This window comes from Lycium barbarum, chromosome 2 (assembly GCF_019175385.1).
Source record: "Lycium barbarum isolate Lr01 chromosome 2, ASM1917538v2, whole genome shotgun sequence".
In the NCBI taxonomy this organism is placed as follows: Eukaryota; Viridiplantae; Streptophyta; class Magnoliopsida; order Solanales; family Solanaceae; genus Lycium; species Lycium barbarum.
Genome location: NC_083338.1, coordinates 57,427,448 through 57,452,144, shown reverse-complemented (window position 1 = coordinate 57,452,144; position 24,697 = coordinate 57,427,448). Strand labels below are relative to the sequence as shown.

Below are 24,697 nucleotides of genomic sequence, written 5' to 3'. Positions count from 1 at the left end.
TACTTGGAAATTATTATTTCCAAAAGTACTCTGCGTGTTTCCTTAAATTCTATTCATAGAAAGGCAAGAAGGCAATTAACTACTCCTGTAAAAGCCTCACTTCAGAACCTCAAGGGCTCGTTCATCAAATCATTAGTAGTATTCAGATTTAGAAGTCTTAATTTTTTGTTAGTGTAAAAGTAAGCTATGCCTTTCTTCAGAAAAGCAATGTTGGTCGTGATGATGGCTGTTTTGGGATCCACCAATGCTACTGTGTATCAAGTTGGTGAATCTGCTGGATGGACTTTCAACTACAATTATGATACATGGGCTTTCTTCAAGAACTTTCAAGTTGGCGATACCCTTGGTAAGATCGTTATTATAGTTTGGCCTCTGTTGGATGGTCGTTACCAATGATTTCATAATGTACAATATGGTCTCCCTCAATTTCAGCGTCATTGTAGTTCCTTTTCTATACGGTAAAAATCGAATATATGTTAGACCGGTGAGACCGGTGACCGAGGGAAGAAACAGATCAACACGGGTATGGAGATTTACTTTCTGGATCGGGGGAGTGCTTGAACCGAGGAAAGGGAAGAACATCGTTTGGTCCGATTTTCCTATAGCCGAGTTGATTATGGCCGTTCCTCCGTTTGATCATGACCGTTAGTCCGTTTGATCGTGGCCGTTGGACCGGGAGATCTGTTACGCGATTGCCACGCGTCGATAACGTCCTGTCATGTTCAACTACCGATCGTACGGGTGTCAGACCGTACGGCCAACCTAACCCAACCTAATCCATTTCAGAGTTTTTTTTCTTTATTTTTTAGTTTCTCATATTGTATGAAGCCCATGGGGCAATACTATAAATAGGGCTCATTGCCCTACTTTTGAGGGGTTGGCTTCCTCATATCAAGAACATTTTGTACTAAAAAATATATACAAATCTCTCTCAATATCGTATTTTGATCCGAATTCATTGTGTTCATCTCTCAAATTTGTTCAATCAAATAATACTCATATATTAGTAGACACATAAATCTATGGCGAATCTCTGATCATTATTGCTCTCTTCATATTGATACCACTTTTGTCACGACCCAGCCCCGTGGGCCGCGACTGGTGCCCTACTTGGGCACCCAAACGGACATACAAACTAAATCATCATTTTTTTAAACAGAGTTGAGAACGACTATTATCTTGCGCGATTGCGCGTACAAAACATTATATCAGAATCAGAAGAGGCGGCGGAATATACATCGCCAAATCGAATACATACAGATGGCATATATGCCCATAATCATTATACGCCGTCTCAAACTGTACCAAACTGTATCGAACACATTTCAACGCAACCATATGCGGACATATATATATATCAAAAAGTTGGCAAGGCAATCAAATATGTCAAAAGCCGACAAGGCTGTCAAATGGCACAACGGCCCAAAACGCATATACAAATGCACGCCGACAAGGCTGCCACAAACATATACAAATTGCACGCCGACGAGGCTGCCATAACGAATAGAGTCATGCAAACACATCCGTACAGAAGTAGGCACACACACCCACAAATACGTCTACAGACCTCTAAACAGACAAACTGAATCATATGGCAGGACAGGGCCCCGCCGTGCCCCTGAACAAATACATGTATACATAGCGAACGAATATATACCAAAATGTGTGCTCTAAAATGAGAAGAGCACTCCAAACAGCAGAAGAGGGTGTCCTAAATGGGTAGATCACCAAACTGTGCGTCTGTACCTGCGGGCATGAAACGCAGCCCCCCGAAGAAAGGGGGTCAGTACGAAATATGTACTGAGTATGCAAAGCAGAATATACAGAAAGCAAATCTGAGACATAAACGAAATGGAAGTACCAAACATAAGTGCAAATCCAACATATCAAAATTTGCTTACTTTCAAAAATAATTTAATGTTAGTTTGGAATGAATGGCTTAAGTGCCTATGTTTAATATTGGATATTCGTTGGCATATTTGTAGACCTTGGGGAGCCCGAGGCGTAGATTGGGATTTACTTTAGATTGGCTATCTTGGAGTGCGTACGAGGTATGTAAAGCGCAACTCTTCTTTCTTTTGGCATGCCTTAGTTTTCAATAGGTTATATCACGAGCCTCGAGGAAATTCCAAATTCGAAATCCGAGCACGTTATGATCCTTATATATATTTCTTGGCATTCTTATGTATGATGTGATGAAATATGAACCTTTATGTTTTTGAAAGAATTGATTTCCAAACTTTGTACAAAAATAGTTGTTTTAAAGAATTCCGTAACTACGAAACGCCATATCTTTCACCGAAAGGCTCGGATTGCTTCACTATTGTTGTAGAAGTTTATATGGCATATAATGAGTATATTTTCCATAGGCGGGCCCGATTCGGGTCAATACCCATCCGTGGGTCCCGCGACTTTCCTTTATGTAATTCGGACGACTTTTGAAAGAATTTGGTATGATTATCATTTCGAATTTCAAGTATGGTCATTTACTTATATTTAAGTCTATGATAATGATTTTATGCATATGGTTACTCATGACTCTGCTCGTGCGTTCTGTTATATCTTTCGCCGGTTCCCGGGCCGGTTCTGTTATCATGCGCATTTTGATATACTCCGGAGTTATGCTGTGATTATGGTTCACCGTGCTCCTCGCTCGAGGGCCGGGTTCCACTTATGTTTGGCGTTATGCTGTGTTTGGCGTTATGCTGTGTTGTGATGTGTGACGGGGATTCGGAGATTTGAAACGTTTTGGTGTTATGCTGTGTTGTGGCGCCATCGACAGGCGGGCGACCACATTTTCCTGTGCCCTATGCATAATTTATACTTTGGAAATAAACATTTTGATATTTTTTTTATATGTATTATTTTCTATATATCTGATTCGATTATTGTTCAGATTTATTTCTGTACCTTCTGCTTTGCATACCCATATCCGTACATATCTTTTTTCCATCAAATAGATTGAGGCTTAACCACATATCCTATACCTACTAACAAATTTAATTGATTATCCAAATTTGGGGTAAACAATTTGGCGCCCACCGTGGGGCTAGGATAATAGTGATCTTTGATCTTGATCTCAATCTTACCCATCAAAATCAAAAACATCTTCTGTTCGTCTCTGAAAAAACGGACCAAATAGCTAACAGTGGGCAATCTGGTCACGTCAATAACAACGAGATCGTGGTCGAAAATGAAGGCAGCGGGCCACGAGGATTACTAAACCCCGCTGACCCTAACCCCGTTAATTCGAGGGAGGGCCTCGACTATCAAAACACCGTGGACCAGGAGAATGCCGCCCAGCCGGCCACTGACCCTTTAAATACTCACAATTCAATTACTTTGTCCCGGACATAGGGCCGGAAAGAACCGGATACCCCGAATGATAATATTGAATTACGTTTAATTTTTGAATTGTTGCAGGAACAGAGAGCGGCGATTGCCGAACAGGGAATCTCAATAGCCCAGTTGCAAAACGGAAGGGATAAAACGACCTCGGAGGAGGCGAAGGGTGTTGCTGAACCCAGAAGAGATGAGGCACGGATGGTTGAAAGCAATGGGTCCGGAGCTGGTTCCTCCACCGAGGTTCTGAAAATGCTCGAAACTTTGGCAAAGCGGGTAGACTCGACCGAAAAGAGGGTGGAAACATACAACTCTCGGGTGGACCAAATTTCGGGGGCTCCGCCTTTACTGAAAGGGCCGGATTCGAAGAGGTACATCCAAAGGTATTTTCCTCCGAGTGCATCTCCGAAATTAATCCCGAAGAGGTTCAAAATGCCGGATATCCATAAATATAACGGCATAACGAACCCACACGAACACGTGACCTCATACACCTGCGCTATAAAAGGCAATGATATGGAGGAAGACGAGATTGAATCAGTGTTGCTGAAAAAGTTCGGGGAAACTCTGTCAAAAGGAGCATTAACGTGGTACGACCATCTGCCCGAGCATTCAATCACTTCTTTTGAAATGCTCGCCGATGCCTTCATAAAAGCTCACGCCGGTGCCAAGAAGGTGCAGGCCCGTAAGACGGATATTTTCCGTATATCCCAAAGAGACGATGAGTTGCTGCGTGAATTTGTCAACCGGTTCCAAAGGGAACGAATGGAGCTCCCTCCGGTTACCGAGGAATGGGCCGCACAAGTATTCACATAGGGGCTCAACCCTCGGAGCTCGACGGCTTCATTCAAATTAAAGGAAAATTGCTAGAATACGAGGCCGTGACGTGGGCAGATGTCCATAACCGATACGAGTCAAAGATTCGGGTGGAGGATGACCAACTCGGGCTTCCCCCAGGGCCAATAAATATGAACAAAGGTTTTGAGAGACCAAGGAAAAATTATGAACCGGAGGCCAGATCGTCGAGGGAAAGGTATCGGCCATATTCTCATTCGGAGAAGCCAAGCTTCAGGTCGGAGAAATCTAAGGTTGGCTCGAGCCATTTCTCCGGCCAGAGGGATAAACGGGTCAAGCGCCCGTCGAACAATCGAGATCTCTCATTTAGGAGCGATGCCAGAAGCCCTGCAGGCAACAAAGACTTGTCGAAGATATCGGAGTACAACTTCAACGTCAACACCTCGGACCTCGTCTCGGCTATTGGCTGTATCCCGGATGTAAGATGGCCGAGACCTCTGAGGTCGGATCCGGGCCAACGGGACCCGAGCATGATGTGTGAATATCATGGAACCCATAGGCACAGAACCGAGGATTGTCACCAGCTAAGAGAAGAGGTAGCCCGGTTACTGAAAAATGGCCATCTCCGAGAATTGCTGAGTGAACGAGCCAAAGGTCACTACAAGGAAAGGGAGACAAGGGCCGAACCAGTAGAACCACAGCATGTAATCAACATGATAATTGGTGGCACCGATACCCCACGAGGGCCGGTGATGAAACGAACCAAGGTCTCTGCTGTGCGTGAGAAGCGCGACCGGGATTACGTACCCGAGGGTTCCATCTCTTTCAGCAACGAGGACGCAGAAGGCATCATTCAACCGCACAATGATGCATTGGTAATCTCTATTCTCATCTTTAAAACTCATATTAAACGTATTTTGATTGACCCAGGTAGCTCGGCCAACATCATCCGGTAGAGAGTGGTCGAACAGCTAAGGCTACTCGATCAGATTGTATCGGTCGCCCGGGTACTCAGCGAGTTCAACATGGCGAGCGAAACCACAAAGGGGGAGATCTCATTGCCGGTAAACATCGATGGCACTATCCAGCAAACGGTGTTATATGTAATCGAAGGAGATATGAAGTATAATGCATTGCTGGGTAGACCCTGGATACATAGCATGAGGGCCGTGCCGTCGACATTGCATCAGTTGCTAAAATTCTCGACTCCGGAGGGGATAAAAACCATCTGAGGTGAACAACCCGCTGCAAGGGAGATGTTCGCGGTCGAGGAAGCGACACCTCAGCCCAAAAAATCGGATCAAAAGAAAGAAGATTCAACTAGGGAAAAGGATACCAAATAGCAATCAAAGCAGTCGGGGTTAGATCCGGGGTATGAAGAGGATGATTTTGGTGTACCCAGATCATTCGTCATGCCAGATGACTCGGATGCAACCAAGTCAACAATAGAGGAGCTGGAGCAGATCATCTTGTTCGAATATTTACTGGACAGAAAGGTATACCTGGGCACGGGGTTAACCTCAGAGCTCAGGAACAAGTTAATTGAATTTCTTCGAGCTAATGCCGATTGCTTTGCATTGTCCCACATAGATATGACAGGTATACCACCGGGAGTAACAACTCACAAGCTCAGTTTGGACGGGAGGTTCCCCCGGTAAAGCAGAAGAGAAGGCCCATGGTAGAAGCGAAACACGCCTTCGTAAAGGACGAGGTAACAAAGCTTTTGAACATAGGCTCTATCCGGGAGGTAAAGTACCCGGACTGGCTAGCTAACGTAGTAGTGGTGCCGAAGAAAGGTAATAAATTTCGAATGTGTGTTGATTACAAGGATCTAAACAAAGCATGCCCAAAGGATTCATTTTCGTTGCCTCACATCGATAGAATGATCGATGCGATGGTCGGGCATGAGATGTTAAGTTTTCTCGATGCCTACTCCGAGTATAACCAAATTCGGATGCACCCGGAGGATCAAGAGAAAACATTCTTTATTACCCGATGTGGGACTTACTGTTATATTGTCATGCCTTTTAGACTAAAAAATGTCGGTGCAACTTACCAACGCCTAGTTAATGGGATGTTCGAAGAACAAATAGGGAAAACAATAGAAGTTTGTATTGACGACATGGTGGTCAAGTCCCTGGAAATAAAGGACCATTTAAAATATTTGCAGGAAACCTTTGATGTACTCCGCAAGTATAACATGAAGCTCAACCCGAAAAAATGTGTCTTCGGTGTCCGGTCTGGCAAATTTTTGGGTTTCATGGTGTCAAACCGGGGGATTGAAATCAACCCGGACAAGATCAAGGCCATCGAGGATATTGAGGTGGTGAATAATATCAAGGGAGTGCAGAGGCTCACCGGAAGGATAGCGGCGCTAAGTCGTTTTATATCGAGGTCCTCGGACAAGAGTCACCGCTTCTTCTCCTTACTGAGGAAGAAGAACGACTTCGTTTGGACACCGGAGTGTCAGAGAGCTTTACAAGAATTAAAAAGATACTTGTCGAGCCCACCGTTGTTGCACACACCGAAAGCGAACGAGCAGTTTTTTCTCTACCTTGTTGTCTCCCAGGTAGCGGTAAGTGGCGTTTTGGTCCGAGAAGAATCAGGTACACAATTCCCTATTTATTATGTAAGTAGGACTTTGGGGGATGCGGAGACCCGTTATCCCCACTTGAAAAAATTGGCATTGGCATTGGTTAGCGTTTCTAGAAAGCTCAAACCTTATTTTCAATGCCATCCGATATGTGTAGTGACTACTTATCCCTTAAAAAACATCATGCACAAACCGGAATTATCGGGGAGACTAACTAAATGGGCCGTAGAAATTAGCGGATATGATATCGAATACAAACCTCGAACGGCCATCAAGTCCCAGATCTTGGCCGATTTTGTGGCAGATTTCACCCCGGCTATGACCCACGAGGTTGAGAAAAAACTTCTGCTAACCTCGGGGAAAGCCTCGGGTATTTGGTTGCTACACACGGACGGAGCCTCGAACCTCAAAGGTTCCGGGCTAGGAATCGTCCTCAGAACCCCGGCCTGGGATGCCGTTCGACAATCCATTAGAACTGTTAAATTGACTAACAATGAAGCCGAGTATGAGGCTATGATTGCAGGTTTGAAATTATCTCGGAGTATGGGGGCTGAAATAATTGAAGCAAAGTGCGATTCGCTTTTGGTCGTTAATCAGGTGAATGGCATTTTCGAGGTGAAAGATGAGCGGATGCTAAGATATTTGGAGAAGATCCAAGTGATACTACACCGGTTTAAAGAATGGATCATGCAGCATATACCGATGGAGCAGAACAACGAAGCCGATGCATTGGCCAATTTGGGATCTTCGGTCGAAGGGAGAGAAATTAACCCCGTTACTACGGTGCACTTGATAAATACGGCGATAGAGAACGGGTATGCCGAAATAAACACAATGGGTTTAACTTGGGATTGGCGCAACAAGTATGTCGATTACTTAAAATATGGAAAGCTCCCGAGTGACCCAAAAGAATCCAGATCGCTAAGGACAAAAGCTGCGCGTTTCTGCCTGGTAGATGGCCAATTATATCGACGATCATTCTTCGGCCCCCTGGCCAAGTGTTTGGGCCCCGGAGAAACGGAGTATGTTTTAAGAGAAGTCCACGAGGGGACCTGCGGCAACCACTCCGGTTCAGAAGCCTTGGTCCGAAAAATTATAAGAGCCGGTTACTACTGGAACCGGATGGAGGAGGATTCAAAAAATTTTGTCCGGAAGTGTGACGGGTGTCAGAGACATGCTCCGATGATTCACCAGCCCGGGGAGTTGCTGCATTCAGTGGTTTCACCTTGGCCTTTCATGAAGTGGGGAATGGACATTGTCGGTCCATTACCATAGGCACCAGGTAAAGCCCGCTTTATTCTGTTTATGACTGATTATTTCTCCAAGTGGGTTGAAGCGCAGGCCTTTGAAAAAATCAGAGAGAAGGAAGTCATTTACTTCATATGGGACCACATCATCTGTCGTTTCGGCATCCCTGCCGAGATAACTTGTGATAATGGTCCTCAGTTCGTGGGCGGCAAAGTCAACGATTTCCTCGAAGGGTTGAAGATCAAGAAAATTGTATCAACTCCATATCACCCGTGTGCTAACGGACAGGCAGAATCCACGAACAAAACAATAATCCAAAATCTGAGGAAAAGACTTGAAGCATCAAAGCATCACTGGAGGGAAATACTACCGGAGGTATTGTGGGCTTACAGAACCACATCGAAATCAAGCACGGGGGAAACTCCTTTCTCGTTGGTCTACGGGGCCGAAGCCCTTATTCCCGTAGAAGTTGGTGAACCCACTCTCCGGTTCAGCTATACCACCGAGGAGTCAAACGAGGAGGCCATGGCCGTAAAACTCGACCTCACAGATGAACTTCGCGAAAATGCGTTGGTCCGTATTGCAGCCCAGAAACAGAGAATGGAAAGGTACTACAATCGGAGAGCCAATTTTCGGCATTTCCAAGTTGGGGACTTGGTGCTTCGGAAAATTACCTTGAACACTAAGAATCCCAACGAAGGAAAACTGGGTCCGAACTGGGAAGGACCGTATCAGATAACCGGGATAACGGGCAAAGGATCTTACCAGTTGGAATCAATGGACAGGCAACGGTTGCGCAATAACTGGAATGTGGCTCATCTGAAAAGATACTACTGCTAAGGTATGGACTCCCCCGTGTTTTTTTTATTAACCTTTCTTTTTTTTTTGCAGGTTGTTGAGTACCGGATAAAGTTAGAATCTAGGCCTGAAAACACGTGTTGCACTCTTTTCCTTAGTACGGTTTTGTCCCAAAATGGGTTTTCCGACAAAGTTTTTAATGAGGCAACAAGTACAACGTGTTACTCAACGAAGACAAGGATAAACGCCCGGAAACTCGGGGTCACACCCTACGAATAGGGACTTAACAGCGCTTACCCGATCTTGCAGCTCGGATAAGCGCTAGGGGACTATTATACCCACTTCGAAGTTTACCCCGGTTAGCGGAAACCGGAGGAGCTCAACAAAACAAAACCGGATTTTTAATATTAGGTTTCGATGTAAGGACCAAACGATCAGAATGAATCGTGTCCACGCAATATTTGATACGGCAAAACCAAGAACCGGACCTTCTGCATTAGGTTCCGATGTAAGGACCAAACGATCAGAATGAATCGTGTCCATTTAGTATTTGCTACGGCAAAGGCAGAAGGAATTCTCATGTATATAAATACTTGCAATGCAAAAGTTATCGAAAGTTTGGATAACGATATCTCGGATGTCTTCCTGTTAAAACACTTTACCCCGATGATTATGGCCGTATTTCGGCACTGCTTCATTCATATATCCTATACCAGGCACTACGGTCGAAATTCGACGAAGGCAACAAGGTCATAGTGAACCGAGCCAAAATCGTTAATCGCACAAACGGGGACTTTTACATCAAAATTTAGCTAAGGCTGAGATTCAGATGTCCGAAAAATACCGGCCCCAAAAAATAGCCGAAAAATACTGTCCCTAAAAATGCCCGTCGTGATTCGGAGACGTCCGAATTCACAAAGCATAAGATAAGTCCCATGGGCAAAAATTCCATAACATTCCCGAACAAAATGTACCAGATGAAGAGAAAAGCCGATATTCAGGCACGGTCAGAAATAATGACTCCTTAAAACGGACCGACAATTCGGGCGGAAGTCATAACGAACATTCAAACAAAGTAATGAAAAATGCATGTTCTATTTATACAAAAGATTTTACATCGGAGTCTCCTACAAAGGCAAAATAAAAATAATAACAATAATAATAATAATAATAATAATAATAATAATAATAATAATAATAATAATAATAATAATAATAATAATAATAATAATAATAATAAAAGGCTAAGTACAGGCCCTAATTTATCCGGAATGACTGGAGCCGGAGTGTTCGGACACTGTCCGCTCGGAGTCGTTGGAGTCAGTGTCACGACCCGAAACCCACCCTGGACGTGACCGGCATCCGACGTCACGAACAACATCGGAAGAACCTAAACAACACAATAATGGTACTTGAACCCGCCAGGTTCAACATTCGCCTCCAACAATTTATAAATTAAATGCAACACATCATGAGTTAAATCAGCGGAAGTCTTTATAAGTACTAGCCATCAACGTGGCAAACACCCATTAAGTCGTACGAGACTTTTGACAATCTACCCACAATTCTAACAACTATCTATGGAGCTTCTAAGAGACATAACAATCCTCAAACTTCGGGACGCAGCCCGGAAATCTAAAATAATAAATGAAACAGGAAGTGTCCCACGAACAATGATGTGGGCTCACCAAATCAGCAGCAACAGCGAGTCCTTTCTAAGCGCCTGAAGTGTCAAGAACCTGCTCTTCTCCGTTACCTAACATACCATCCAAAAACAACAATGGTATGCCTGAGTACTTCGTACTCAGTGAGTGCCTCGGGGACAATAAGTAATATAGACATAAATGTAATAATACATAAAGAAATCAGTTCCGAAAAAGATAGTATACAAACTGTTATTCCACTTTATGAGTCTTAATATCACTTATTGCACAGTTTAATAAGCCATTTCAAAATACCAGTTTCAATTAAGCTTTAAATCAATCTGGCATAAATACCAATTTCATAATAAAGATGGATATCACAATCGCCTATATGAGCCCAACTCAATATCATCAACATTTTGTAATACACCGGAACATGACTTCACGGTGGCTACTCTTACTCCCGAATAGCAAGGCAATTAATGCACCCCCAGGTAGCGAACCCGGAAGTGGCCACTCTTCCTCCCGAATGGCAAGGCAATTAATGCACTAGGATCCATAGTGGCTACTCTTCCTCCCGAATAGCAAGGCAAATACAACAACAAGATTCATGGCATAGAAGTCGATTTACAATTTATCTCAAAGTAGTCACACCATTAATAACATTAAAATTCATTAAGCCATATCGAAGGAATAAGTCATTCAAATCAACGGTTTGAAAACATATAACTTCTTTACAAAAGATTTCCATTTCCCAAATTCATCAATGAATATGTCATTACCAACCCTTAACCATCATCATTACGCATCTCTCATAGAAGAAAAACATTCACAATATCTCATACCTCTATAGGGTTTGTTACAATCTAGGTTTAATGTGGGTTTGTCCCCTCACACACATTAACCACCATTTAGACATGAATTAGAGTTCAAGAAACATGAAAAGGTTAGTTTTCCTTTAATTCATAAAAAAAAAAATCTTGAAAGAAAATGCATACTTCTACCCATAGATTCAAAAGTGATTTTCATTCAAAATAAGTTCTTAAAAGAGAGACATACCTTAATTTGTTAAACAAGTTTTAACAATTCACTTTCTAATGAAGAACACCCAAATCCTAGCTTGAATCCCTTTGGAAAGAATTTTGTTGCAACCCTAGGTTTTTGTCACAAGAATCATGTTAAGAATCATGGGTTTATTGTTAGGATTGATAATCAATGATTAAGATGTTCTTACCTTAGTGTTGGAGGCTTGGGGAATGATTTTCGTCCTTAGGGTTTTGAGAGTGAAAAGAATGGAAGAAAAACTAAAATTTGGCAACTTATAAATTTTCAGCCCGTCAGGCACAATCGACGGTTCAAACGACGAACCGTCGATCAGATCGACGAACCGTCGATCTGTTCCGTCGAATTCGTCAATTTTCCAGTGAGTCAGGCACAATCGACGGTTCATTCGACGAACCGTCGATCTACTCCGTCGAATTCGTCAAATTTCCAGTGAGTCAGGCACAATCGACGGTTCATTCGACGAACCGTCGATCTACTCCGTCGAAGCCACCAAACTTCCAGCGAAGACAGTCTTCAGTAAAACGGTCATAACTTTTTGTACAAAATGTTGCTCGGGCTGGGCGACCTACCGTTGGAAAGCTATTTCAAATATCTACAACTTTCATCAAGGATATATTTCCAAATTCTCAACACATTTTCATGAAAATCTCCCAGAAGACAGACCTACCAAAACTTAGGCGAATTTCAGAGCCCCTAAGAACTTCACTAGTTGATTTGACTTCAAAACGATCCTTCTCCACCCGAATTCATCAAGAATGGATTCATATACATATAATATCATCTTAATACTAGATTTTTAATATATGCACACTTAATTCAAATTCACGAGGTGTTACATTATCCCCCCCTTAAGATCATTCGTCCCCGAATGAAGATAGTATTCTAGGAAGGTAAGTAACCAACATGAATTTAACCACACAATCACCTTGCGCACGAATAGTTCAAAACTTAACTCATACCTGAAATAGGGAACAAGTGCGGATATCTCTTCTTCATGTCCTCTTCCGCTTCCCAAGTAGCTTCCTCAGTATTATGATTTCGCCACAACACTTTGACTGATGCAACATCCTTTGTTCTCAACCTTCTAACTTGGCGATCTAAAATCTGAACTGGTTCTTCTTCATAAGATAAGGATTGATCAATCTCAACCTCTTCATAGTTCAACACATGAGAAGGGTCAGGTTTATACAACCTTAACATCGAAATGTGAAACACCGGATGGACCATGGACATCTCAACCGGTAACCTCAACTCATATGCTACCGTTCCAACTCTTTTAACAATCTCATAAGGACCGATGTAGCGAGGACTAAGCTTGCCCTTCCTGCCAAAGCGCATTACCCCTTTCATAGGTGACACCTTCAAGAAAACCTTGTCACCAACAGCAAATTCCAATTCCCTACGCCTCATGTCCGTATACGACTTTTGTCTACCCTGAGCGGTCTTTAGTCGTTGCACAATAAGATTTACCTTTTCGATCGCCTCATGAACTGAATCAGGACCCAACAACGCTACTTCTGTTGGTTCAAACCAACCAATTGGAGACCGACAACGCCTCCCATAAAGAGCCTCATAAGGAGCCATCTGAATACTAGCTTGATAGCTATTATTATAAGAGAATTCCACCAAAGGTAGGTGTTCATCCCAACTTCCTCCAAAATCAATTATACAAGCACGCAACATATCCTCCAAAGTTTGAATAGTTCTCTCTGCTTGCCCATCAGTTTGAGGATGAAAGGCAGTGCTCAGTTTCACCCTAGTCCCCAAACCTTCTTGAAACGTCTGCCAGAAATGAGCAGTAAATTGTGTACCTCTGTCAGATATGATAGATGTCGGAACACCATGCAACCTAACAATCTCCTTCAAATATAACTTAGCGTACTCTGCCGCAGCATATGATGTCTTTACAGGAAGAAAATGGGCAGACTTCGTGAGTCTATCCACGATCACCCAAATTGAATCATACTTGGCCCTTGTGCGAGGTAAACCTGAAACAAAGTCCATATTTATCATCTCCCACTTCCATTGAGGAATTTCGATGTTTTGAGCCAAGCCACCGGGCCTCTGATGTTCGGCCTTCACTTGTTGGCAATTCAAACACTTAGCCACAAAGTTAGAAATATCAACCTTCATACTCTTCCACCAATAGTGTTGTTTCAAATCCTTATACATCTTGGTGGATCCCGGATGAACCGAATACTTAGAACTATGAGCTTCCATCATTAGTTCTTGTCGAAGACCATCAACATCGGGAACACACAATCGTCCTTGTAATCGCAGAACGCTATCGCCAGTCCCAACCGTAAATGAAGTGTACTCACCCCTTTCCACTCCATCTCTCAGCTTTGCCAAAAGTTCATCATCATATTGCTTGGATTTAATCCTTTCCACAATGCCAGACCGTGATGGAGTGATTCCCACTAACTCTCCATCTTTAGTTTCATCAAGCCTAACTCCAATACTGGCGAGCCTTCGAATCTCTTTCCCCATGGGCATGTCATGAGCACGCAAATAAGCCAACGTGCCCATAGATTTTCTACTCAAAGCATCAGCAACCACATTAGCCTTACCAGGATGATACAAAATGTTCAAGTCATAGTCTTTCAACAACTCCAACCACCTCCTTTGTCTGAGATTCAACTCTCGTTGTTTGAAGATATATTGTAGGCTCTTGTGATCAGTAAAAACATCACAATGCTCACCATACAGATAATGACGCCAAAGTTTTAAAGCAAATACCACAGCAGCCAACTCCAAGTCATGAGTCGGATAGTTCTTCTCATGCTTCTTCAACTGACGCGAAGCATACGCAATCACCTTACCATTCTGCATCAACACACATCCCAAACCAATTCTAGAAGCATCACAATAGACCACATATCCACCAGACCCCGAAGGTAACGTCAAAATAGGAGCCGAAGTCAATCTTGCCTTAAGCTCTTGAAAACTTCTTTCACAAGATTCAGACCACTGAAACTTAGCAGCCTTCTGTGTCAATTTAGTTAGTGGAGAGGCTATTGATGAAAAACCTTCCACAAACTTTCGGTAATAACCTGCCAAACCCAAGAAACTACGAATTTCAGTCGCACTAGTGGGTCTAGGCCAATCCTTCACTGCTGCAATTTTCTGAGGGTCTACTTTAATTCCGTCTCCGGTTACCACATGGCCCAAGAAAGCCACTGAATCAAGCCAGAATTCACACTTAGAAAATTTTGCATACAACTCGTTCTCCTCAAGTGTTGTCAAAGTTATCCTCAAATGATTAGCATGATCTTCACGATTCTTAGAGTACACCAAAATGTCATCAATAAACACAATAATGAATCGGTCTAGATACGGCTTAAAAACACGGTTCATCAAATCCATGAATGCAGCAGGCGCATTAGTCAAGCCAAACGACATGACTAAAAACTCAAAGTGCCCATAACGAGTACGGAAAGCAGTTTTCGGGATATCTTCCTCCTTTATCTTCAATTGATGATATCCAGACCTTAGGTCGATCTTCGAAAAGAACTTAGCACCCTGAAGTTGGTCAAACAAATCATCTATCCTAGGCAAAGGATACTTATTCTTAATGGTCACTTTATTAAGCTGGCGGTAGTCAACACACATTCTCAAGGAACCATCCTTCTTCCTAACAAACAAAACTGGAGCACCCCAAGGCGAGGAACTTGGTCGGATAAAACCCTTATCCAACAAGTCCTTCAATTGATCCTTAATTCCCTTAGCTCCGCTGGAGCCATTCGATAAGGTGGAATAGAAATAGGTTGAGTGTCGGGAATAACATCAATTCCAAAATCAATAACTCTATCAGGAGGAATACCAGGAAGGTCTTCACGAAATACCTTGGGATAATCGCTCACTATGGGAACAGATGTGAATTCGGGTACTACGGATTTTGTATCATTAACAGCAACCAAATGGTAAATACACCCCTTAGTAATCATCTTACGAGCCTTAAGATAGGAAATAAATCTACCCTTTGGCTTGGCAATTTCACCCTCCCATACAATAACGGGCTCATCGGGAAAAGCGAAATGAATCAACTTATGGCGACAATCCACATTAGCATAGCACGCCGACAACCAGTCCATCCCCATAATTACATCAAAATCCACCATCTCAAGTTCATACAAATCGGCCACAGACTCACGGCCTTTAACCACAACAACACAATTTCTATATACTCTAGAAGCAATAACAGGAACACCTGTAGGCGTATCAACAGCAAAGGGTTCCAACAAAGATTCGGGTTTCATACCCATATCAATAGCAAAATAAGGAGTCACATAGGATAAATTTGAACCCGGATCAATCAATGAGTAAGCATCATGAGAACAGATGGTAAGAATACCTGTAACCACAGCGTCAGAAGACTCAGCTGTCTCCCTACGAGTCAGCCCATAAAGTCGAGCTGTCCCTCCACTAGAAGTATTAGCAATTTCTTTTCCCTTGCCATTATTATGAGCATTCTGATAATTATTGGTAGCATTCCCAACAGACGGAATTTTAGCAGATGCAGAAGCAGGCGAATTATTCTTTTGATTATTCATAGCAGCCATCTCACGTAGCCATTTTCCGCAGTTCCTCTTTATATGCCCTTTCACTCCACAATGATGACAGGTACGATCCTCCCACACTGGCGGACGACTACTTCCCCGCGAAAACCTACCAGTATTGTTATTATTTTTCTGGCCTTGCCTACCCGAAGGCACACTGGCATGGGAATGGGTGCCAGAATGAGCAGGTGCAGAATACACTTTACTCTGCCCTCCCTTATAATTAGTACTACTAAAACCACCCGCTGATCGGGCCTTCTTGTGCTGATCTCGATCCACCCTCTCTTCATTTTTCCAACTTTCTTGTTGTTCAGCAAACCCAACCAGAGATGAGAAGGTGCAAGTGGGAGACATAGCAACAGCAGCACATGCAGACTTGATACGTGGTACCAAGCCTTTCACAAAACGAGTCAACCTATGCTTTTCAGTCGGAATCATGTATAAAGCATACTTTGACAGACGAGTGAACTCCAAACTATACTCTCGAACTGACTTGTTACCCTGCTCCAGTTTCTCAAATTTCGTAGCCATAGCAATTCTTTCCTCATCAGACAAGAACCTTTCCATGAACGCCTCCTCAAATTCAGCCCACGTCGGAGCTAAAGCAGCGTCACCTCTCTCCGATTCCCACATCTCAAACCATGCGTGAGCAACATCCTTCAACTGATACGAAGCAAGCCTCACAGCTTCTGAATCCTGGGCATCCATTGCCCTCAAAGCCTTAAAGGTCTCATCTAAGAAGTGTTGGGGGTCGTCCACCTCTCGTGACCCAAAGAACTTTGGTGGCTTTAAGTCTAGGAACTGCTTAAATCTGCCTCCACCATGAGGTCCCACACCTCCACGCTGCTGTTGAGCCGCAACCAAAGCAGTCAACATTTGAATAGCCGTTTTCATAGTACCAATCTCAGGCACACCCGCAACGGGAACAGCAGGCGGTGCTGGAGGTGGTGCTTGATTTCCAGCATCATTTCCATTACCAACATTGGCGCCCCCCAGATTTTGCTTAGCTTTCGCGGGACGTCCTCGTTTACCATTTTTGGATCGCGTCAAAGGCATTTCTGCAAGGCACGAATTAACGAGCGAATTAGAACGATCCTAAAAAGACTTTAGGCTCTACAGCACAATCTAGAGTCAATAAGAATAGGAAACACCTATAAATGTCCTGGGAGTTTCTCAATCATGTAGGTGATCAGGCTGCACAAGGAAAACTCCACTAGACACAGCTCCACAGACACCAACAATAATCCTAGGACGTATTTAAACCTAGGCTCTGATACCAAGCTTGTCACGACCCGAAACCCACCCTGGACGTGACCGGCATCCGACGTCACGAATAACATCGGAAGAACCTAAACAACACAATAATGGTACTTGAACCCGCCAGGTTCAACATTCGCCTCCAACAATTTATAAATTAAATGCAACACATCATGAGTTAAATCAGCGGAAGTCTTTATAAGTACTAGCCATCAACGTGGCAAACACCCATTAAGTCGTACGAGACTTTTGACAATCTACCCACAATTCTAACAACTATCTATGGAGCTTCTAAGAGACATAACAATCCTCAAACTTCGGGACGCAGCCCGGAAATCTAAAATAATAAACGAAACAGGAAGTGTCCCACGAACAATGATGTGGGCTCACCAAATCAGCAGCAACAGCGAGTCCTTTCTAAGCGCCTGAAGTGTCAAGAACCTGCTCTTCTCCGTTACCTAACATACCATCCAAAAACAACAATGGTATGCCTGAGTACTTCGTATTCAGTGAGTGCCTCGGGGACAATAAGTAATATAGACATAAATGTAATAATACATAAAGAAATCAGTTCCGAAAAAGATAGTATACAAACTGTTATTCCACTTTATGAGTCTTAATATCACTTATTGCACAGTTTAATAAGCCATTTCAAAATACCAGTTTCAATTAAGCTTTAAATCAATCTGGCATAAATACCAATTTCATAATAAAGATGGATATCACAATCGCCTATATGAGCCCAACTCAATATCATCAACATTTCGTAATACACCGGAACATGACTTCACGGTGGCTACTCTTCCTCCCGAATAGCAAGGCAATTAATGCACCCCCAGGTAGCGAACCCGGAAGTGGCCACTCTTCCTCCCGAATGGCAAGGCAATTAATGCATTAGGATCCATAGTGGCTACTCTTCCTCCCGAATAGCAAGGCAAATACAACAACAAGATTCATGGCATAGAAGCCGATTTACAATTTATCTCAAAGTAGTCACACCATTAATAACATTAAAATTCATTAAGCCATATCGAAGGAATAAGTCATTCAAATCAACGGTTTGAAAACATATAACTTCTTTACAAAATATTTCCATGTCCCAAATTCATCAATGAATATGTCATTACCAACCCTTAACCATCATCATTACGCATCTCTCATAGAAGAAAAACATTCACAATATCTCATACCTCTATAGGGTTTGTTACAATCTAGGTTTAATGTGGGTTTGTCCCCTCACACACATTAACCACCATTTAGACATGAATTAGAGTTCAAGAAACATGAAAAGGTTAGTTTTCCTTTAATTCATAAAAAAAAATCTTGAAAGAAAATTCATACTTCTACCCATAGATTCAAAAGTGATTTTCATTCAAAATAAGTTCTTAAAAGAGAGACATACCTTAATTTGTTAAACAAGGTTTAACAATTCACTTTCTAATGAAGAACACCCAAATCCTAGCTTGAATCCCTTTGGAAAGAATTATGTTGCAACCCTAGGTTTTTGTCACAAGAATCATGTTAAGAATCATGGGTTTATTGTTAGGATTGATAATCAATGATTAAGATGTTCTTACCTTAGTGTTGGAGGCTTGGGGAATGATTTTCGTCCTTAGGGTTTTGAGAGTGAAAAGAATGGAAGAAAAACTAAAATTTGGCAACTTATAAATTTTCAGCCCGTCAGGCACAATCGACGGTTCAAACGACGAACCGTCAATCAGATCGACGAACCGTCGATCTGTTCCGTCGAATTCGTCAATTTTCCAGTGAGTCAGGCACAATCGACGGTTCATTCGACGAACCGTCGATCAGATCGACGAAGCGTCGATCTACTCCGTCGAATTCGTCAAATTTCCAGTGAGTCAGGCACAATCGACGGTTCATTCGACGAACCGTCGATCAGATCGACGAAGCGTCGATCTACTCCGTCGAAGCCACCAAACTTCCAGCGAAGACAGTCTTCAGTAAAACGGTCATAACCTTTTGTACAAAATGTTGCTCGGGCTGGGCGACCTACCGTTGGAAAGCTATTTCAAATATCTACAACTTTAATCAAGGATATATTTCCAAATTCTCAACACATTTTCATGAAAATCGCCCAGAAGACAGACCTACCAAAACATAGGCGAATTTCAGAGCCCCTAAGAACTTCACTAGTTGATTTGACTTCAAAACGATCCTTCTCCACCCGAATTCATCAAGAATGGATTCATATACATATAATATCATCTTAATACTAGATTTTTAATATATGCACACTTAATTCAAATTCACGAGGTGTTACAGTCAGCCCCGAGGGAACCCTTAGCCTCTTCCTCGACTCTTTTAGCCTCGAGAATCAGGGCCGAAAGATCCGTAAAGCCATGCTCTTCTTGCTCAAGGGTGATCCTCCGAGACTTCCATTTTTCATACTCAGCAGCAATAGTAGCATGAGCCTCGGCGGCCTCCACACTCTTCAGAGCTTCTTCCAAATCGGCCTCGGCCTGGGCTAACTTTGCCGCCAGAACATCCCGAGCATCTCCGAGGACATTTTGCATTTGGGTGGCCGACTCAAGCTCAGCCTTGAGAGTGTCATTAGCATCAACCGTCTCTTCGAGCTCGGTTTTTAGATCAGCACACATCTGGGCCCTCTTCTCCGCTTTCTCCTCAAATACCCTCATACGCTCTTTATACCGGGCACTTTCAGATTCGAGCAGCCGATGCCTATCGGCCATGCTCGTAGCTCCGGACTTGACAGAGTCCAGCTCCTCCCGGAGTTGAGAAATGGCGGTTTCGAGCTCACCAAGCTTTGAAGAAAGACGAGTGTTATCTAGGCTAAGGCCGATCTTGTCCGCTTTGAGACTCCGGTTATATTCGACCATCTCGGCCAGCTCACCCTTTAATTGACGATTTTCGGCCTTTGTTGCGTCGAGCTCGGGTCGGAGGTTGGAAAGAGTAACTGCTTGGTTCAACTCATCCTCCTCACCCGCAGAAGGTGCAAAAATTTCTCCGTCTCTCGACTTTGAGCGTCCAGCTGGCCCTTGAGATCGTCCACCTCTTGTTGGGCACGAACGAAAGCCTCGTTGACGAGCACCACACTCTGCAAATGAAGCAAGTTAAAAACTTGAACAAACGAGACTAAAATTCTCAGTGAAATTATGCAAGGAAGGCTAATAAACTTACCCGGTTGCCCGTGTGCATACCCTCGTTAATGAGGCATTGCCAAGGGACCCCGTTCATCTTTCGCTTGTCCGAGTCCGAGAAAAGGGGCCTCAGATAGCTTGCCACACCCACCGAGAGAGAAAGAAAACTGCAATCCTCGGGAACGGTGATCGTAGCCGATCTTGTCCTCCTCGGTTCCACACTTGGGGCCGGAAAGGTGCGCACCAAGCTGTCCCTGGCACCAGACTCGGTGGTCCGACTAGCCGCCCTCGTGGCCCAAGGTATCAGGAGATGTCCGAATCCAGTAGCTTCACCGGTAGCGGGAGGAGTGTCCTAGAACATGTCATCAAACTCATCCGGTCTTGAGGTCGGAGTTGGAGAACTCGGAGGGACTTCAGCAGCTTCGGCAAAGGTAGGGATCTCCGAGGTTGCGGCAGTCTCGTAGTGGGGCAGCAGATCAACATCCGTGGGGGCTTCGGTCTCGGGGGCCGGATCAGTCCTTTGACCGGCTCCGGCAGCAGGTGTCTCCCCGAATTTTCTTGTCCTTTGCAGAGGGGTTTCTTCGGAAGAAGCGTCACCTGAAATATCAATGAATTCAATCGACCGTAAAGGAGCTGGGTAATGAATTTCTTCCTCACCTATGCGTAATGCCAGAGCCGAAGGTCTTTCCCCGGCTGAAGGAAATGGTGACACGGTGACATCCTCCTCCAGAATGGGAGCCACGGAAGGCACGGAAGGGGCCTCGCTGATCCTCCAAATGAAGAGTTCGGGCTCTGCTTCATCCCTTAAAGTCCTGACGACGCTCCTCGCTCTTTTCTTCGGTTTCTGCCCTTTGTCCGAGGGTCTTTTTATCTTGGCGGCGGCAGCACGGATACGAGAGGCACCCGCTGAATCGAACTCGGGTGCCGACGTTGCTGGTTCTGCCGCTGACTCCGGCCTTGGATCCACCGAGCCCTTAGGTAAACCTGAAAATCGAAGGTGTTACAGGAGGGTAGAAGATGCAATGAATACGGATATAAGCCGAGTATTACCGTGGTTCTGGGCGACCCATCAGCCGCGTGACAGGTGTCCCCACGTCCGGTTGTCGTGGGCATGTTGGCTGAGGAGAGCAGTAACCCATTCATTGAGATCCCGAATGACCGGAGGAATCCAACCCACGACTAATATAAATAAGAAGAGTAGTGAGAAGGTGGATGAACTGAAGTTCGACAAAACGCACAAGCAATTATTAAAAGAGTTCAGACTTACGATTATTATTCCACCTTTCCGGAAAAGGCATGTAGTTGTCTGAGGTCCGCACCCGGACATATCGCTCCAACCAGCCCCTGTCTCTATCTTCGTCCATTTTTGTGAAAAATGGATTCCGGCTACGCTTTGCGAGTTTTATTACGCCGCCCCGGAACAACCTCGGGGAATATAAGCGTATCAAGTGGGCCAGCGTGAACTCCTTCCTGGTATTATTGGCCAACAGCTGGAGGCAGGCCACGGCCCTCCAAACAATTGGACCAATCTGTGCCAAGGTTACGTTATAGGTCCGGCACATATCTAAGATGACCGGATCGACCGGGGATCGAGCTTGAGAGTGAAAGGGTAAGTATAAACGTAAAAGAAACCTTCCCGATGGTCAGTGACTGATTCGCTTGGCCCGGGGGTAAAAACTTGAACTGAACGGGTGTCCCACCCGCAATCAGCCCGGACTAAGTTGAATTTTCCCTCGGTAATGGATGAGAGATATCGTCTCACGTCAAACCCTCTATCGGATACCGGAGAAGGTTTTTCAACCTCAAAATCTTTGTTGAAATTAGGTTTGGCCGGTATAATGTCCGAGGCAGTGGGCTCGAAGGTGATTTTTGCCTTAGGTGGTGAAGTTGGCTCGGTTCCTTGAGACGAAACCGAGGGAATATCATAGGAAGTGGTTTCGATGTTGGTGGACATTTGAAAGTAGGGAAAAGAGAGATTGGGTGATTTCGAAAAGGAAGTTAAAAAGTGAAGGGGACAGTCAAAGAATTCAAAAATGATAAAGAACGAGAGGAAGAAGCAGCAACACACAAGAACGACCAGTGGAGAAGTTGGCAGAATCGTTCCCTTTTACGTACTACAAGCGACAAATCAACAAGAGATGTGAATTGGAAGATGGTAAGTGAGGAGAAGAAATGAAGAACTGAAGCTGTAAGAAACGAAGGATTGAAGATGAGATTAAGGGGATCGTAAAATGGAAAAATGAAGCGTTAGAAGACGTTATATAGACATGGGGTTGAGGCGGTTACAGTTCTCAGCCAACCGGGGAGTGCCACGTGTCCTATCATTAATGAGGAATGACTTGAAGCGACGTGCGTTGCGGCGGTTGTCAGAGCGGACCGTCCGGGATGAGACACGTGGCCGATGGTAGAGGGACGTGACACAACTGTTCCCGCCAAAATGAAAAGATAACAACGGACAAATGGAGTCACCGGTTTCTTGATTCATCCACTTCCCGTTACTCCGATAAAACTTCGATCCGGAAAGTGTGGGGACTATCTGTATACGGTAAAAATCGAATATATGTTAGTTAGACCGGTGAGACCGGTGACCGAGGGAAGAAAGAGATCAACACGGGTATGGAGATTTACTTTCTGGATCGGGGGAGTGCTTGAACCGAGGAAAGGGAAGAACATCGTTTGGTCCGATTTTCCTATAGCCGAGTTGATCATGGTCGTTCCTCCGTTTGATCGTGGCCGTTAGTCCGTTTGATCGTGGCCGATGGACCGGGAGATCCGTTACGCGATTGTCACGCGTCGATAACGTCCTGCCATGTTCAACTGTCAATCGTACGGGTGTCAGACCGTACGGCCAACCTAACCCAACCTAATCCATTTCAGAGTTTTTTTCTTTATTTTTTAGTTTCTCATATTGTATGAAGCCCATGAGGCAATACTATAAATAGGGCTCATTGCCCTACTTTTGAGGGGTTGGCTTCCTCATATCAAGAACATTTTGTACTAGAAAATATATACAAATCTCTCTCAATATCGTATTTTGATCTGAATTCGTTGTGTTCATCTCTCAATTTTGTTCAATCAAATAATACTCATATATTAGTAGACACATAAATCTATAGCGAATCTCTGATCATTATTGCTCTCTTCATATCATATACATACATATCTTTTTTCCATCAAATAGATTGAGGCTTAATCACATATTCTATACCTACTCACAAATTTAATTGATTATCCAAATTTGGGGTAAACACCTTTGTCTTGTGTTATTTAATTACACGTCATAAGCTTCCGAAAAAAGTAATAATTTATAGGTATGTAGTTAATTTGAAACGATTAGTTAGAGTAGGGGAAATTTATATAGGAAAACGTCAAATTAATAGAAAGAGAGATAGGCATTATTGGAATATATATGTAGCACAAAAGTATAAATTTAAACGACATGCGTTTAAATATCATGTGAAAAGTAGAAGCTAGTCAGATTAAATAGCCGATTTTTCATGTTATATATTGTCAATTAAGACACGCAAATAATCAAATAGCTTTTAATTGGGTTTTAATTTTTGCAACTAAAAAGATGCATACGCTGTTGATATGTAGTAAACTTACATGTGGTTTGCGCAATATGTAGTTTTCAATTACAAACCACAATTGCATAACGTGAGGCAAGTGGACATCAACGACTACAGCTCATGCACAGATAATAATCCAATTGCCAGCTACAACTCCGGCAGTGATTCAGTAACCCTAGAAACTCCGGGCGAATACTACTTCTTGAGTGGCGTTCCTGGTGATTGTAATGCTGGACTCAAATTTCACCTCAACATCGCAGCTGCAACAACTACTACCCCTACTACTCCAGTAACTCCTTCAACTCCGACTACGACAAATACTCCTTATCCAGATCATTTTCCTGTTCTCCCATAAACAAGCCAAATGAAACTCTGAAACATCACCCTTTTGCAAGTGTTGCTTATTCATCCAAGTGGTTTCCCATGAGCATGTTGTTGCCATATTTTCTTCTGGCCATGATATAGACACTACATTGCAGGGTCATGCAGTTTTGCCTCTATATTTTTCTATTTTAGGTTAATTTTCGTCTGGAATAGTTTTGTTTTAGGTAGTCATTTAGTAATAATTTTGTAAGTGGTTTTTCCACTCGTTTATTAAAGACAATTTTAGATTGTGATTCACAGTTATTATTGATAAATTCAAATAGTATTTTGTATTTATTTAATTACCTAAGAGATTAACTAATTGATCAATTTTTCAAGAACT

General features: G+C 43.4%; 1 protein-coding gene across 1 annotated transcript; it reads left to right on the top strand.

Annotated features, from left to right (window-relative positions):
• The first annotated feature begins 222 nt into the window (after positions 1-222).
• On the top strand, positions 223-24,517 carry LOC132628593 (mavicyanin-like). Its single transcript, XM_060344360.1, has 2 exons — positions 223-346; positions 24,051-24,517. Exons 1-2 carry the CDS (start codon positions 223-225, stop codon positions 24,344-24,346), a joined length of 420 nt encoding a protein of 139 aa, XP_060200343.1. The 3' UTR covers positions 24,347-24,517.
• Positions 24,518-24,697: the final 180 nt, after the last annotated feature.